The 15,826-nt window shown below is 36.6% G+C and overlaps 1 protein-coding gene across 10 annotated transcripts in view; it reads right to left on the reverse strand.

The window, feature by feature from the left end:
- PROM1 (prominin 1) overlaps window positions 1-15,826 on the reverse strand; it is a 61,013-nt gene that overhangs the window by 14,532 nt on the left and 30,655 nt on the right. For all 10 annotated transcript variants that reach the window (XR_010027863.1, XR_010027862.1, XR_010027861.1 and 7 more), the window contains 8 exons: window positions 13,181-13,301; window positions 10,435-10,498; window positions 8,046-8,135; window positions 6,489-6,706; window positions 5,977-6,051; window positions 4,733-4,796; window positions 2,857-3,016; window positions 726-878 (listed from right to left, as the gene is read on the reverse strand). Coding sequence is in view for 5 of the 10 variants with exons in the window: in XM_063157668.1 (XP_063013738.1) it covers window positions 726-878; window positions 2,857-3,016; window positions 4,733-4,796; window positions 5,977-6,051; window positions 6,489-6,706; window positions 8,046-8,135; window positions 10,435-10,498; window positions 13,181-13,301 (945 nt within the window). In the remaining 5 variants the exon portion in view is untranslated. The remainder of the gene's footprint in view (window positions 1-725; window positions 879-2,856; window positions 3,017-4,732; window positions 4,797-5,976; window positions 6,052-6,488; window positions 6,707-8,045; window positions 8,136-10,434; window positions 10,499-13,180; window positions 13,302-15,826) is intronic.

Below are 15,826 nucleotides of genomic sequence, written 5' to 3' on the forward strand. Positions count from 1 at the left end.
AGCAACAGTGAAGCTAACAGCAGCTATACAGAAATATGAAAACTGATTGATGGTTAAAATAGTTCTGTTTTCCAAATATGTTCTTGCCCTCTGAAACATCTTAAATGTTTCAGCCCTGTAAAGTCTTCAGCTAAAATGCATTTGAAACCTCACATTAGCATTGGGCATGCAAACTGTTTTAAGAATTATATTTAAGGGACAAAATACCATACAATTTTCTTTTTTAAATTCAACTCTCTTGTGCTCTCAAAAAAGTTTTAGACTTTCAGATGCAATCTTCTCCTGCACCCAGCAGAAATGACATTAAACCCCTCCTAGGCACTTTTCAACCTAAAACATCCAGAAATACTCTCAGAAGGTGAAGTGTTCCCTGTCTCCTTGCATGACTTTTTTTGAAACTGAACAAATGTTCCAAGTCTACTAGAAAGTTATGAATTCTCTCATTTGTTCATTTTCCAAAGGGACTTGCACAGAAATTCACTGGCCACAGAACTTGCCTTATAACGGTCAATTCAGAGGTTTTATCCTTTAGCTGTGATCCTCAATGAAAGAAAAACTCCAAATCCCCAAGTCCCCCAATCTGAGTGAGTGAGATCAATATTTATTTCTATTCTCAACACATACACTTAGGTCACAAACCAAATTTTCATATCTACGTCTTTCAAAAACTCAACCAAACCAACTTTCTACCTTTATTTTCTCTTTCCCTGGTAAGTGGAACTTACGCCATAAGGAAGTTTCCTCCAGTGTTGGAGATACAGCCTCTGGTTGTTGGAGAAGCATGTTTATCATACCCACAGGTGCCACACAGCAATCCAAGGTAATAAAAGACCAGAATCAGGACCAACATGCAGCAAAGAATGAGACAACCCAGCCATCTAAGGAATAAAAGATAAATTCTTGGTTATTTTCACATGAAGAACACACTGAGACCTTCAGGAGACATCATGCAATACTATATTCCCCAATGCCCCATTTGTGGTTCTGTCTGAGCAACCAGTGCCAGCAAAGATACACATATCTGCTACCCTAGCACATATTTTGGGCCAGCACACAGGCACTGGATTGCACTCAGCTGCTACTGAAGGACTGGGGAACACAGAACAAGGTGCTCCCCAGGTAATGCAGGTGAACTGGACTGAAGCATCAAAGTGCTCCAAGTGGAGCAAACAGTTACTCAAAGCAGATGTTCATCAGCAATTTATTCATTAGTAAATGGAGACATTTGTGAATGTGGACTAGCCATTGGTCATGAAGTACAAAGTTGCTCTTACTGTGAGACTTATTAACAATTTTGCACACTGTGCTAGGCTTGTAGTTGTAAATAAATATATTTAAGGCTGTAAAAACCTAAGCTTTATGTGTCTGGGCTGGACTGCTTTCAATGTATGGAACAGCTAATGAAACTTGATCAGGAGAAAAATCTTGGATAGGAAATGAACTTTCATTTTTATCAATTACATCATCTAACAGTTTTATGTGTCCAGGTATTCGGAGCATAGCCATTTATTAAACATTACACATCTATCCTTTCTTACTCTCCCAATGCCCTCTGCACTAATTTTTCCCTTCTGTCGTCACTTCTTCAGCTTTTATTTTTAAAGTTCCCTTTTCTCTTCCCTGTACTTTTGTAGAGAAAAATCTGTAAAAGAATTATTGCAATGAACATGTACAGACAATAAAAAGAAAAATATAAATGCTGACAGGCATATTTATAAAAGGATGCCTATTAAGAACTACAAATAATGCACCTGTAATTAAGAAAGGAATAGATAGAAAGTAATTTGGGCAACTACAGGCTTTACTGGTGTCATTTGTACTTGAGGAACTGTTAGGTTAGGTTTGACAAACCAGGTTTTTAAATGCCATACAGATGAGATATATTCTCCTGTAGCAGAATAAAACAATATATTTGATTAAATGCAATATGAGCTTCAATGAAAATATCAATAAATTTGTCAAATTAGGGTTCACCACAAAAACAGTCAGATAAGAAATGGGCTAAAGGTAAGATTCTAAGCAAGGTTCTAAAAGTTCAGTTTTCTGTTCACTTTTATTTATCACTGCATTAAAGCCAGCAACACACATTCTGTAGTAGTGAAATCAATTATGGCACAAACACAGAAACAAATATTGATTATAAAGTCAACCAAAGTATCAAATGAACTGTAGGGAGAATTTAATGAGCTTGTGGACAGAGATGAGTAAATCTGGACAAAGACAGATCGTATGAAATGAAAAGTTTTACAAGTCAAAATATGAGGTTACTCAACTGTAAGAAACAAAAAGTCTCAAGAAGGATGTTTTTCTCAAGGTACATTCAATCACAAAGGCCAGTAGGGAGAAGCACAGGTGCACGAGGATTTACAAGGTGTGAAGCAGAATCCCTCCCACTCCTGCTCTGCAGTGCAAAAGGTGCAGTAACAATGGATTGGCTCCAAGGCCTTTCTGGCCCTCTGCCCTCACAATTCACCTGAGACTCAATGGGAACAAGACCTAGATAAAAGGTCACCCTGGCATTATGAAATAAGCAGTTCATTTGGGTGCTGTGTCTTTGACATCCACCTGTATCTATCCTTCCTGGAAAAGACCTGAAGGGCTACAGAGCAGAAACCACATCTTGATCTGCGGTGAAACAAGAGGTGGTTTGTGATCCACTAACTGATTATACAATCCAGTTATTGATTAGCTGTGCCTCTTGCTTTTATCAAAATGCCAGTTACAAACAACTGCTTTATACATCTTTCTTTCACTGTGTTCATCATTACCCATTTACTTTCCTTTACAGAACATTAAAATGATACAAAGTATTAACAACGGGTAGCACTTCAGTCCTGCCTTACTTCTTGTACATACCTGTAGAAATCATACTGCTCCACTAGTGGAAAATAATCTTGAACATATGCCTCACTCTGTGTAAGATGCACCATCAAATCTGCCAAAATCTTCTGAACAGGGAGTGCTCTTGTGAAGGTAGTAATGTTTGAACCAATGGATTCCAGCACACTTTTGATGTCTAAAAGAACAAACATATTTCACTGTTACAGATTCTTAGAGGAAATTCACATTCCATTTATGCATTATAAAATGTTATTAAGCCATTTGCCACATGAAACAAGCAAGCCATGAAGACAAGCGTGAGGAAAACACAAGCAGGCAACAAAAGCATCAAGCTTTGAAGTAGCACAACAGCATTTCAAAATGCACACTGTGTTTTAGCATTCAGTTTAATGATTCAAGATGCAGACATTGAGCCAGAGATCTTCCTCCTTCCTCTCATTATAATGAAAGTGTCACTTTCTATCTAGCCAACCTAAATCTTGCTTTTCATGCAATATTGCAAATGTCAACACTGAGCAAGACAATTAGCCACCAAGTTTACAAAAGAGAAGAACAGAATCTATTTAAACTCCATGTCTTGGGAATACAACACAGAAATTGGACTGCCTATATTGAGAATCTATACTAGTTATTTTCAATCTTATTAAAAGAGATTACTTAAATGAACTCATTCCAATTAGTCAGCAACACTCCTGAGGTAACAATCCATTAAGCTATTTTCCCCTCAGATTATGACCTAAAATGCTGCCTTCTACTTACAGTTTAGATAGACATTATTTAGATATTCAAAGTGATTAATTCACTTATTATTCATATTGTCTCTGCGTAAAATGCAGTTCCTCTATGCTCTTCCCTTCCTTCAACTGGAAACATACTTGAAAAAAGCAGGATGTGTAACTACAGGTTGTAATTTTGTGGTAGGCAATACTTTCTTCTTTCTCAAAACACAACTGGACAAGCCTTTGTCTGTTTGATGATTACTCCTCAAATTCAACCATGTAATAAATCACAGCTGTTTTAGAAGTTTACAGATAAATGCAAATTTTAACTCAAATTCAGTTTTTATACAAACAAAGCCCCAACAATTTATAAATAGATAAATTATGATGTTTTGTCTGTGTTTAACATCTCAGATATGGAAAATGAGTAAGGCTGCCCTAGATTTCCTAATGAAAAGTATAATATCAGTTTTAGAAAACTGGCTCATTACAGGCAAGTTCACACAGTACACTATGCTTGTAAGTACACTGTGCCACATTTTGCCCAGGAGGGGAAGAAAAAAAAACAAACCAGAACAACTTACAAGGAACAGCTGTTTATATATAATGCAGAACAGGTCCACAATGCAAGAATAAAAATTAGAACAAATTAGTAAACATATGCTATACTACCATACAGGTACAGGCAAAGAGCAAAAAGTGTAAAGCCTAAGTAACAAAACAACTGAGACACCATTTCAGTTATCCTAAAGGCGTATTTGACTTTCACTTCACCATCTACCACATTTTAATTCAGCAGCAGGAGGGGGTCAGCTTTCCTAACATCACACTCCTAAGTATCTCACAAACACACTGGTCAAAGAAAATTAGTTTTTCAACCAAATAAAGCATCAGTGTGAAGTGAGGATCACAAGATTTCTCATTACTTGAGCAGTAAAAAGCCTAACAGATGAAACTCCTCAATAAAATACCACATGGTCTATTTTTAGATTTAATTTAGAGTTGTCATCATCACAAAAGTGCTTTCTATGGTTTTTTTTCCTCTGGCACCAAATTTTAAAAAATTGTAAAATTTCACATTTTCATTTTTAATTATATTTAGCAAAAAAATTATATTACCAATAAAAGAAAATAAAAACATTAAGCAAAGCGAAAAGATAGTTTGTTCTCACCTGATAAAATGTTCCTGGTTTGATTCACTACCAAGTCTGGAGTATCATTAAATGCTGCATAACCCTAAGAAAAACACATTAAAAATTATGGCATATTTCTCCTTGTCAAATTGTTGGCAGGTTTTTTTCCTTTTATTTAAGGATCAAAAGATCAAAAGTACACACATACTAAAATGTACATGGTAATACTAAGAAAAACATGGTTTTATTACTGCATATTAGAAAAGGTAAAAGCAAAACTCTAAATATATTTCAGCTATAGTTTGGTCTCCAGAATATTCCCTGGGGAAAAAAAAAATTCTATATTTAAATACACATGAATCAGTCACAGATCTCAAACTTTGCTGCCTGTCAGATCTTATAGCTCATCTAAAATCCAAAAACACACATATGAAGATTCACAAAGTGAAAGGAGTTACTCTGCACCAGCCCAACACCTCCTGTTTCCAAGTTCAGGCCTTCCAAACACAAAATCCATATTACAAACAATGAAATCCAACTGCCTCTAAAGAGATTGCAATGCCTTCTTCAGTGAGAAGGGGAAAGAAGGGGCCCACACTGTGGGGACCAAGTTCAGCAGCTCAGTTGTCAGGAAGGACAAACCATTGCAGTGGACACGGGAAGCCTTACTCCCTGTAAGCCTGATCATGCAGAAGCAGGAAGGGGCCTCAACCCCTACACAGCCTTTGGTTTCAGAAAGTGCCTTCTACTCCTAGCACATGTTTTCAGATTCCTAGATTTTTCAACCTCTCAAACTAAGCCATTCTTTTCCTAGGTGAAAATAATGGGTTTTTTTGTGTAAAGTTTTGCAAAATTACTAATAGCCATTGCACTTGGTCCATTGCACCAGATGTATGCACATAAAGAATTTGAAATAAATATTTCAAGATAGCCAGAATACAATAAGACTAATTCAGAGACCATGGATTTTTTTATTTCTTTAGTTTGAACCAAAAAGTAGAGAGCATGCTACTGGATCCACATTTCCGTCTTTTCATTATCAAGGACTGTTCTTTCAAGCAGACAACTTGTGAAAGATTTTAGATTTGTATTACCCTGGAGATACAAAGCACTGCATTCATACTTTCACATGTTAAATCCTGGCCAAACAATGAGAGATATTCAACCATGAAGCAGGTTGAGGTGGCAACAAAAGAATTCTGCTTGAGAAACCAAGGGGAGTCAAGTGATACACATATCCCAGGTTATTCATTAAGAGTTTAAAAATCTGTCAAGAAACATACCTTCTGAACCAGACTAGAAAGGTCTATTTTAAGGACATCATTGATCTTTGCAAGCTGTGAGCTCACACCTGGCAACTGGGAAGGGAAAACACGCCTGAGTCACATAGAAGTAGCAGTTTTGCAAATTCAGTAAATATTTCAAAGTTAGGAGAGAGGGTAAAGAGACTAAAGTGATCTTTAGGAGAATCTTCCTAAACACTTGTGAAACCTTTGCTGTACAAAAGCAAAGCTTAACCCCCAGCATTTCTGGGAGGGCAGATTATTTCACAGCCCAGAGCAGCAATTTAACACAGCTGCTTGACACACATTTTATCCTTTTCTACACAGAAGATTAAAAGAGTGACTGGAATTACCTAGAAACACAGAAAAATGGAAGGTCACTTATCTCACAAGTGACAACACACACCAAGCCACTGAATGGCAGACATACTACTGGGCTTATTCAATGTCAGACCCACTACTGGGCTTATTCTCACTTTGAGAGTCTGAAAAATATTATTAAAAGATCTTACCCCACTAAAATTGGCATTGATGTTCAGCTGAGCTAATGAATTCCTGATGATGTTGCAGGTTGAGGCAGCCTGAGCCGCATTGCACGCAGAGTCATTGAGGGTGTTGCTCAGGTGCATTTTAACATCTGTCAGGTTTGCATGAAGTCTCTCTGTTCCCTCCTGCAAAACCTCTACAGAGACACTCACATTTTCCAGTGCTTCCTTTGTTTCTCTGATGGCTGCAAGGATGTGAATTTAGAAAAAAAAAACAACTTTTGTTAGAAAGCAGCCTATAGGTACAGACATGAAGAGAAAGTGTACATGCATAAATCATAGGATCATCTTAAAAATACTGATTTAATTACTGCCTCCTTCCCAGAAAACATCCTAGCACAGAAAATTCTAGCACAGAACATGTACTTCTTGCAAATAAAAATATATCACTTATGCTTTTCTACACAGAGCAAGTAATGTGCTCAGGTTACTTTTATTGGTATTTCATCCACTTCCCTCTTTTCTACTGTTTCCCTACCTCTCCCTTCTCAGTGGATTCAGTAAAGAACTTTAACACTTGGTCACTAGAAACTAAAAGCTCATATCAATCAAATTGTATTCTCAGTATTTTCCTTACAATCCAACTCACAAATCATACGGCTGCAAGCTGAAAGGTAAGGAGATCAAGTTGCATCAGCCAAGCATTAGTGAGTGTTCCACACTGCCTGGCTTTATATTCCATACCAATCACACCAACCAAAAGAAAATCAAAATAATCCCAAACACTGAGCAGGTGTTTGGTAAACAAAGAACCACACAGACACAACTAAGAATACACAAAGTTACAAAAACAAAGTGCACTTCACACCACATAAGGTTTTATTGTGCTTTTTACCTTTGATAGCCCTTTCCACTTTGACTTCAAGAAAAATAAGAGAAATAAAGCAAAAGAAAAGGAGAATGATGACAAGTGAATGAGAGAGAATTCATGGGTTAAAAAAAAAAAACAACCAAAACCAAAGTGACTCAAGTCCATAGATGCCTTCCCTTTGCTTTGTAAGCTGTATCTGATTCATGAAAAAAGAAGCCTTAAATGGAAAAATAATAAAGGAATATTTTCTCTAAAAAGAGAAAGAACTAATAATGAGCAATGCCAAACTCAAAGATATAATGAAGAAATGCTGGCTAACACTCTCATAATAATCTTGGCAGTGTACAGGAAAAAATCCCTGACTAATCTGAAAATACTTATGGCTATAATAATAATGCAACTCTAAAAGGACAGTTTTCCTAGTTTCCCTTATATTCAGCAGAAAGGGACAGCAAGTTGGAGCAGGAAATTCAGATTTCATCCCTATTCAATGACTGCCAAAACTAAGTATCAACAATAGCACATAAATTTTTATTTAAATTTTAAATGTATTTATTAATCTTAAGATGTGTGAAATCCTCTGTTTAAAAGAAATATCCAGGCATGTAGAAGAATGGTAAGTTGACTCATGGTACTGCACAAAGCTATCCCATGCTGTGTCTGTTTTACCATGGCAACAGAATATTATTATACAACAACATGTACATCTTTACCTCCTGCCATTGTCAGAGCTGCATCCAGTGCAGGACGCACTTCTTTTCCCAGCTGTTCTTGAACTCTGCTTCCAAGCACAGGTCCAACATCTGCAATACGGAGAGATAAAGATAACCAACACATCACACACTAGCTCAATTTCAACTGTCTCTTAAACTACCTGCTATCAGACTCTTTACTTAACAAATACATGTATTATGTGTATAAATATATATATATGTATGCTTACATATAAGTACAATTTCATTCATATATACATATACATCTAAATAAATACACAAAATTTTTGAAATTTTTCTAAGGCCTGACAGTCAGAACTTAAGTGACAGAAGGTAATGCAGAGACACAATTCTGCTTTAGCTAGCTATAGTTCATAAATGAAAGAAGTAAATCAAAATATGGTGGAAAATATTCATGAACACTTGACCACATGGGTAAAGGCACATAAGTTTCAACAAATTCCACAATGTGTATTTCACTGCATTTACTACTTTTTTGGGAAGGATTTTTTCCACGATTTATCTTCAGGTGGTCCAGCATCTGGACAGGAATTTTGTGGCACAGTCTTTCACTACACACTATGCTGTCATATTGCAAGAGAAACTAGGAAGTGGGTTCTTTTCCTTTCCCCTGTTCCTCACGTGTCCAGCAGCATCAAGGTCACCCCCAAGCCAGCCCTGCTGCAATCCCTTAAGCTCATTAAGCCCCTGCACCTCATGCAGAACATCCAGCACGGACACCACAGCCCCAGCTCCTCCCACCTCCAGCCCCTCCAGTCTCCCTGCCCACAAACAAATGAACCTTGCTGCAGCAAAGCAACAGAGAAACACTGAGCAGAGCTGGGTGAAACACTCTGATGTGACACATCCTTTAGGTAATCACCAGGACCTCTCCATTATCAGATCACAGTAAACTGATTTTTCAGTTGTTTTCCTTTTGATAAGATGGGAACACTGCCTGGTACAGAAGCATCCCTTCCTGTCAGCACTATCACATCTGGCTAGGGTTGAGAACTTCTACCAAATATTAAACATTTTTCCACATTTCCTTAAGGTAGGCAAACTGAACTCATCTGCAGTTCTCTGGAGATTCCTACTGCTGTTCATTCCCTTAGGAAAAAGTCCTTCTGTACCCAGGCATCACACACTTAATTCTGATATTTCAAGAAAATAAAAGCTGTCTTTATTTGATGATTCTCTCATCACAGACCCTGTAGGATCTGTTAACTAACATTATAAATTTGTCTTGAGAACAAATAAGCATTTAATTTGAAATTTCAGTTTGGAGTGGCTGGGAAGCTTCAAGCTAATACTTGAAATACAAACATCAATTTTTTTATTATTACTGTTATTATTATCATAGACTTAAAGATTACATATATTTTTTAGACCAGAGTGCTCCTGCTGAGAATTAAGTAGGAAGACTACTTACCTACTGCTACCACTACTTTTACAGGCATATTCAATGTGCAATAAAGCCTCACATAGACAAGACATATTAACCTCAGGGTATGCAAAGCTGGCTGAATTGAAAACTACTTTTAATATACATTTTAAACCTACACAGAAGCAGAGATTCTGGACATGAGAATCAATCTATTATAAGTGGCACAATGCCACAGCTGCACAGTTTGATCCCAGCAACAATCCCTCAATCCAACAATGAAACCTGTATGCATTTATAAACACCTGGCACACAATGCACCTTGAATCATTGTGTGTACTGATTATGGTCAGCTCCTTCTACTAGGAATTTTGGAAAGTGAATCTTAAATTACAAAAAAATCCCAGTCAGTTTTCTGGTTGTTTTTGTTTACTGAGAGCTTGAAATATGATGCCTAATATTGTAACTGTGCTGAAGGGGAAAGTGCAGCAGCTCTAATTCAAATTTTATCTCCTGCTCTTCAACTGCTTGTTCTGAAATGGCAAATACATTAAGCAGCTTTAGAAAGAAGATAAGCTTAAAACTCAACTCCTAGCTGAACAGAGGACAAAGGTAGAACAAGAAAAATAAACAGAGATCTCTCTCACTGGAACTATCAACCACTGCTAGTAGCTCTGTTCCTTGATATTTGGCTCCAGTTTTAAGACCTGAGGACAAATATTCCAAAATATTACAAAACTGAAAAGGGAAACAAAATATTAGCCTGACTTATTGGATAATAATTTAATAAAATACTTTTATTTTGGGAAATACTATGCATTATACCAGCTCTGAGACATATTATGTGAAAAGGATTTTAGTCTCATTTACCACTGAGAACTGCACTTCTATTTGAAAACTATATTCTCATAAATGAAATTTCACTTTGCACTATGAGCTAATTACATTATCCTATTGAAGCTTTTAAATATACATTGCTAATCCCCTTTAAATAAAAATACTTACTATTTAGGTCAGACAATGCTTTATCCTTAGTTGTGTTGTACTGGTTCACCAAATAATCAATTTGCTGAGAAGAAAATTATTAAAAAACTATTAAAATAACTGAAAAAAGTAACACTTTTGAATGTGTCAAATAGTCACTCTGAAACAACCAAAGTGTGCAAACCCCTCCAAACACTGGCCTTCTACTGTTTTCAACTAACCAAGTATTTTACTTGCCTAACAGAACTGCACATAAAGGAAGTGTTTGACTGGGACATCCACTTAACTGGAACAGCTCTGTGCTCAATGATTCAGCTCAAAAATATCAACCAGCAGCCTCAGTGGCCTTAGGGAGGCTTCAAGTCAGTCAGGCCAATAAGGTTTTCCATGTCTTCAACTCTGTTACTTGATTTGCTCTGGCATGAGTTCCTCCTTCATGGAAAGGCATGGCATTGATGTGGTGGCAATTTTGAAACAATTCACCAAGAGAATGGATTTGTGTTTGGGCAGCCTCTCAGAGCTTCTCTTGTGGAAAGGAGTCAGCTGCTCTGTCTGAACACAAGTAGTTTTCCTCACCTCCAGGTGGATTTGGCCCAGTCTCGACCTGAGCTCTACCAAAACACCATAACAATGTAGAACAGCACCTCAATTACCACCAAGTCCTGGGTTTGGAGAAAAAGCTAGTAAAGAACAATCCCAAGTGGAAAAATGACACTAACTTTGAAAAGAAATTATTGATTTCTGCATGCTTAAAATAATGAATTCTACCCCAATCAAGCTAAAGTGGTGTAATGGTTAAAACACTTGAGAAATGGATTTCCAATTTTAAGCATGATTCAAATGTGTACAAAGTATATCTGGCTTGCAGTCTCAAACTTTCTGTGAAATAAAAAAAAGACAAAAAAATCCACCCTCGAAACACTGATCCTATTGATCAGTGAATCTAATTAAATGACAAAGTGAGGAGTGGATCTCCTTCTTCTAACAGGAGAAAAAAATTGAGTTTCTTACTGAGAAGGCTGTAGGTATATTTTTGCTTATTTATTATTTTGGTCTACCTAGGTTAACCAAAGAAATAAAATTTAGCAGGGATACAGGTCTCAAAGGTTTTGCATTGTCTCCAGCAATGTCCCAGACAAAGGTGATTCTGTATGACTAATGGTGTTATTGCTCAATACTCATAGTCTGCAAATCTCCTGTGACATGAACTCTTAACACAGGACTTCTTTTTCAAATCCTCTTATGTGCTGTACACACCTCATACTGATGAGTCAAGGACATCAGTTCAAATTTCAGAGCTTTACAGACAATTAAACTTTAGAACTTTTTTCTAAAAATTGTAGCTCTTCCCCTTTCCTCAAGAAATTCTTACAAATGTGTGTGCATACATGATACTCATGCACCTTGTCTGACAAAATAACTCATGAGATACAGCTGATGACTGCATTAACACCAAGTCTAAAAAAGAAAAGGTAATAATACCACTCTGAAACTAAAAAACTACTAAGTGAGACTTTGACTAACCTCAGGCAGAAGTGTTCAAGTCCTGACACTTTTAAATTTAATAATTAAGTGTTTTTATTAACATTTTAGCTAGTATCTATTTTCTTTTCCTCTATTCAAGCAATTACTTCTACATAACAGATTTTCTCCCCTGAAGTTCCTGACTGTCAGAACACTGTCAAGGGGACCCTGGTGGTTTCTGATGTGACTGCACTGATCCTTCTGTGCCCAGCATCAGCTCCACACTGACCAAAAGCACTCTGTTTCAAGAGGGATTGTTGATTGGCATGATCTCCACTTCTTGCCATATACCTCCAGCACCCACTTGTCACAACACCACACACAAAAAAATCTGGGGAAAAACTTCAGGTAGGAAAACATTTGAGGCCTCTCCCAAGATGTCTCCTGTTCTCACACAGCCCTGGTGAGCAGAAAAGCACCCCAGAATTACTGTGACTGGGATGCTACCACACTTGTGGATTCCACATAACTGCATGAATTCCACCTATTTCTAATGTATCAGTCACATGGAAGTAAAACAGATTAATAAAATTGAATTCAAATTATTAAAACTAATGAAGGTAATAGAAATGTCAGACGTTTTGTGCCCCCTGTAAATTCACTAAGAATTGAAATTGCACATTGTCTACAACTCTTCCTATCTAGCTTTTTTTTTCCAACACAAAACAAGATATGCAGAGGACTGCTTATGGAACTCTAAGGAAAATTTGAAAGAAAAGACTCTTTCCTGTTCAGTATGATACAGTGTGACTCTGGTTTACAGAAGAAACAGTCCAAAATATTCCTGGAAAAGAAGTTATTGTGGCTCTGTCCCAAAGCCCACAAAACTATGCCCAAAATACGAGGAAACAAGAAAGAGCAACAAGGAATCAAAGTTTTCATGTCATACATTTTTAATGCTTTTCTTTTAAAACCCCATTTTTTTCCAAATTATTTATCCTCTGCTTGTGATCTACACTAGTTCAGTAGGAGGAAAAGGGCCTACAAGCATCACAGCAGCTAACTCCCAAAATGCAGCTCAGGAGTTGTTCAAGCAATGCTGATCCACCAGGGTAACACTCAAGCACTGACTGCTGTGTGAACACATCTTACCTTGCACCATTTATTCTACTCAGTGAGACTGACATACAAAAATAAAGAAAATACTGCTGGTATACAGAAAGAGAGAATTATTTTCTTCAGTATTTCTCATTTACACCTCTTCCCTCCCAGCCTCATTCCCCATAAAGAAAAAGTTCTTTACCGCTGGAGTGTCGTTAAGGAAAATTTTCAGATCTTTAAAATTACTGTTAACCAGTTTCTTTGCTCCTCGGACTTGGTTAGTTAAATGCTGGTTGGCAGCATATGCACAGAGCACTCCAACACTACAAAAAATAGAGATAACAGATATTTGTTAGTGTAAGTGCATATTCTAACATAAGACAGAATAAAAAAATTACAGCAAAAAAAGGTCAGTATTATCAAAGGAAAGAAAGGTCTCCCTAAACTACGACAGGTTCTCACATACACCATGAAGCAGACTGTAACACTGAGCCAAAAGGGCCAATATTGCATTACTAATTAATAAAAAAGAACAAAATCTTCTGGAGTTATTAATGTACAACTATTAATCCATTTGCATGGGTGCTGTCAGAAAATGTGTATATAGCCTAAGTTGTATGAGACTCAGAAACATTGGGTCTTTTACAAGTAGCATTAACCTTGACACAGCTGTAAACAAATGCTTGCCAGTTAACTGTGAAAAGCAGTATTTTTCATATGATAACTTCAGCAAGGTTTATTCATAACAACACAATTTATTTACATAATTGCATGGATCTTTCAAAAGCACACAAATATTCCATATTAATGCTAAAATAATGCATTTCCTGATACTGAAACAAAAGGTGGAAAATGAGCTAGACTTCTTGTCAGCACTGATGATTATTTTATATTTGATCACTGTTCATTGCTCATCACTCTGATTTATGATGCTCATCTCCTTCTTCAGTGAATCAATACCAAACCTTCATCTTTATGTTGCTTTTCCAAACAATGTAAAGGCTTGTTCTCCTGATAAAACTGGTCACATATGCAAGGATTTGTTGCTCTGAAAAATACTTTCTGAGGGAAAATTCTAATTTCAATTAGAAAATTCTAATTTCAATTTCAAAGCAGCTCACAGGGAGAAATGGAAGGACTATATGCTACAGGTCAGATCTATTAGGATTCCTGAATTACCATTTCTTTCCATATCCAAAAATATTCATGACAGGACAACAGAGACTGACATAAAGTGGTAGCTTCTCTACTCAAAATTTCACAGTTTTGTCTTCAAAACTGGCTGTTAATTAACCTCCCAGAAGTCACTAAGGAACAAAGGGACACATTTATCCTTCTACTTAACCTACAGCAAATTGCCACTATGACCAACACTCAAGAGACACTATTACCACCATTCTCAAGGACTGAGAACTCAGAATGCCTAAATACCAAGGAACTGAGTAACTTTCAATTGAAACCATTCTATAATTCTATGACAAGCATAGTAAACAGTTTAATTTTGAATACAGGCAATATATTATTTCTTTTCACTCTGTGATGTCAATTGCTATCAAAATATTTTTAGATTTTCTTTGTTAATCAGAAGACAAACAATCTCAAGGTATTAGGAAAAGCAAACATGTATATTGCTCTGAGGCTCAGAGTTTATGACCACATCCTCATTCTTTAGACAGACAGCATTTTTATCCTTTGGATTCTACGCTCAGAGATCAGAAAGGTCAATTGGAGCTAACAAAACAGTGCTTTGTAAGATCTCAGCACATCTTTCTCTTCAGCTTCCTAAATGGAAAGAGTGGGAGGAAACAAGATAGATACTTCAAGCAGCCAAGGTACTCTGACTACACTCTGACTGTAACTAAACAAACACACAACATGAGAGGAAAAATCTATTTATTATGTAACTGAGCCTTCAGTCAACATTCAATAAGCAGCTATGAGGAGAAAGTCATAAAGCAGGAATAAAAAGGGCATGCCACTTCTGTAACAGGTTAAGAAAATTGTTTTAACAATTCTTCAGGAGTCCAATATTCCACTCTCAAGTTTCTTGCCAGGTTTCACAGATGCATTCAAATGTTACTAAACCAAGTTGCAAGCTTTTCCTTTAGCTGAGCTTGCAAAAAATTTCAAGTCACAAAATAGAAACCTTGAGCTCATTCACATATTGGAAGAATAGCCCCCTTCCTCACTACCAGATAAAGAATTTTAAAAAATAACTGACAGAGATTTCTGTATCAACTTTTCCACCAATTCTTTCAGATTTTATTGACTGAACAATTCAGATACTATAGTATTGAACAATGTGTATTACCAACCCTACAAAGCCAAGAGGACAAATGTGAAGCTGGATGAGGAACCTGCCAAGATGCCAAACACCACTTCCTTCCTCCAGACTTGGCTTTCCTTAACATCCATTACTTTAAAAAAAGAGGTTATAACACAAGCCCTCTTGGAGGCACACAAAATTGACTGTGTTTTTCTATGCAATATCCAGGAGATTTTCTATCACCAGCAAATTTGGTATCACAATTTATGCTTTCTTAAAAATCAAACGTTCCTCCCTTGCCTTTATAATGTACAAAAATGTACTGAAATTACATTTCTTTCCCAGAGAAAGCATCCTTGCCTAAGCTTGCAGATGACTAGTGAGTAAAATCTAATAGCAGGTCTCTGTCCCCAAACTTTCAGTTAACATTTGAAGAAAATAATGTAATTGTTTACATAAGTCTGGAATACCAAATCTACTTAGCTAGGTATTTGATAGATTATTTCTACATCCTCTGCTCTTTAGCAATAGAATCCTACTTTGTAGGGAAACAGTCATGTATAAAAGCTGTGAACTACCAAA

This window comes from Melospiza melodia, chromosome 5 (assembly GCF_035770615.1).
Source record: "Melospiza melodia melodia isolate bMelMel2 chromosome 5, bMelMel2.pri, whole genome shotgun sequence".
NCBI lineage: Eukaryota > Metazoa > Chordata > Aves > Passeriformes > Passerellidae > Melospiza > Melospiza melodia.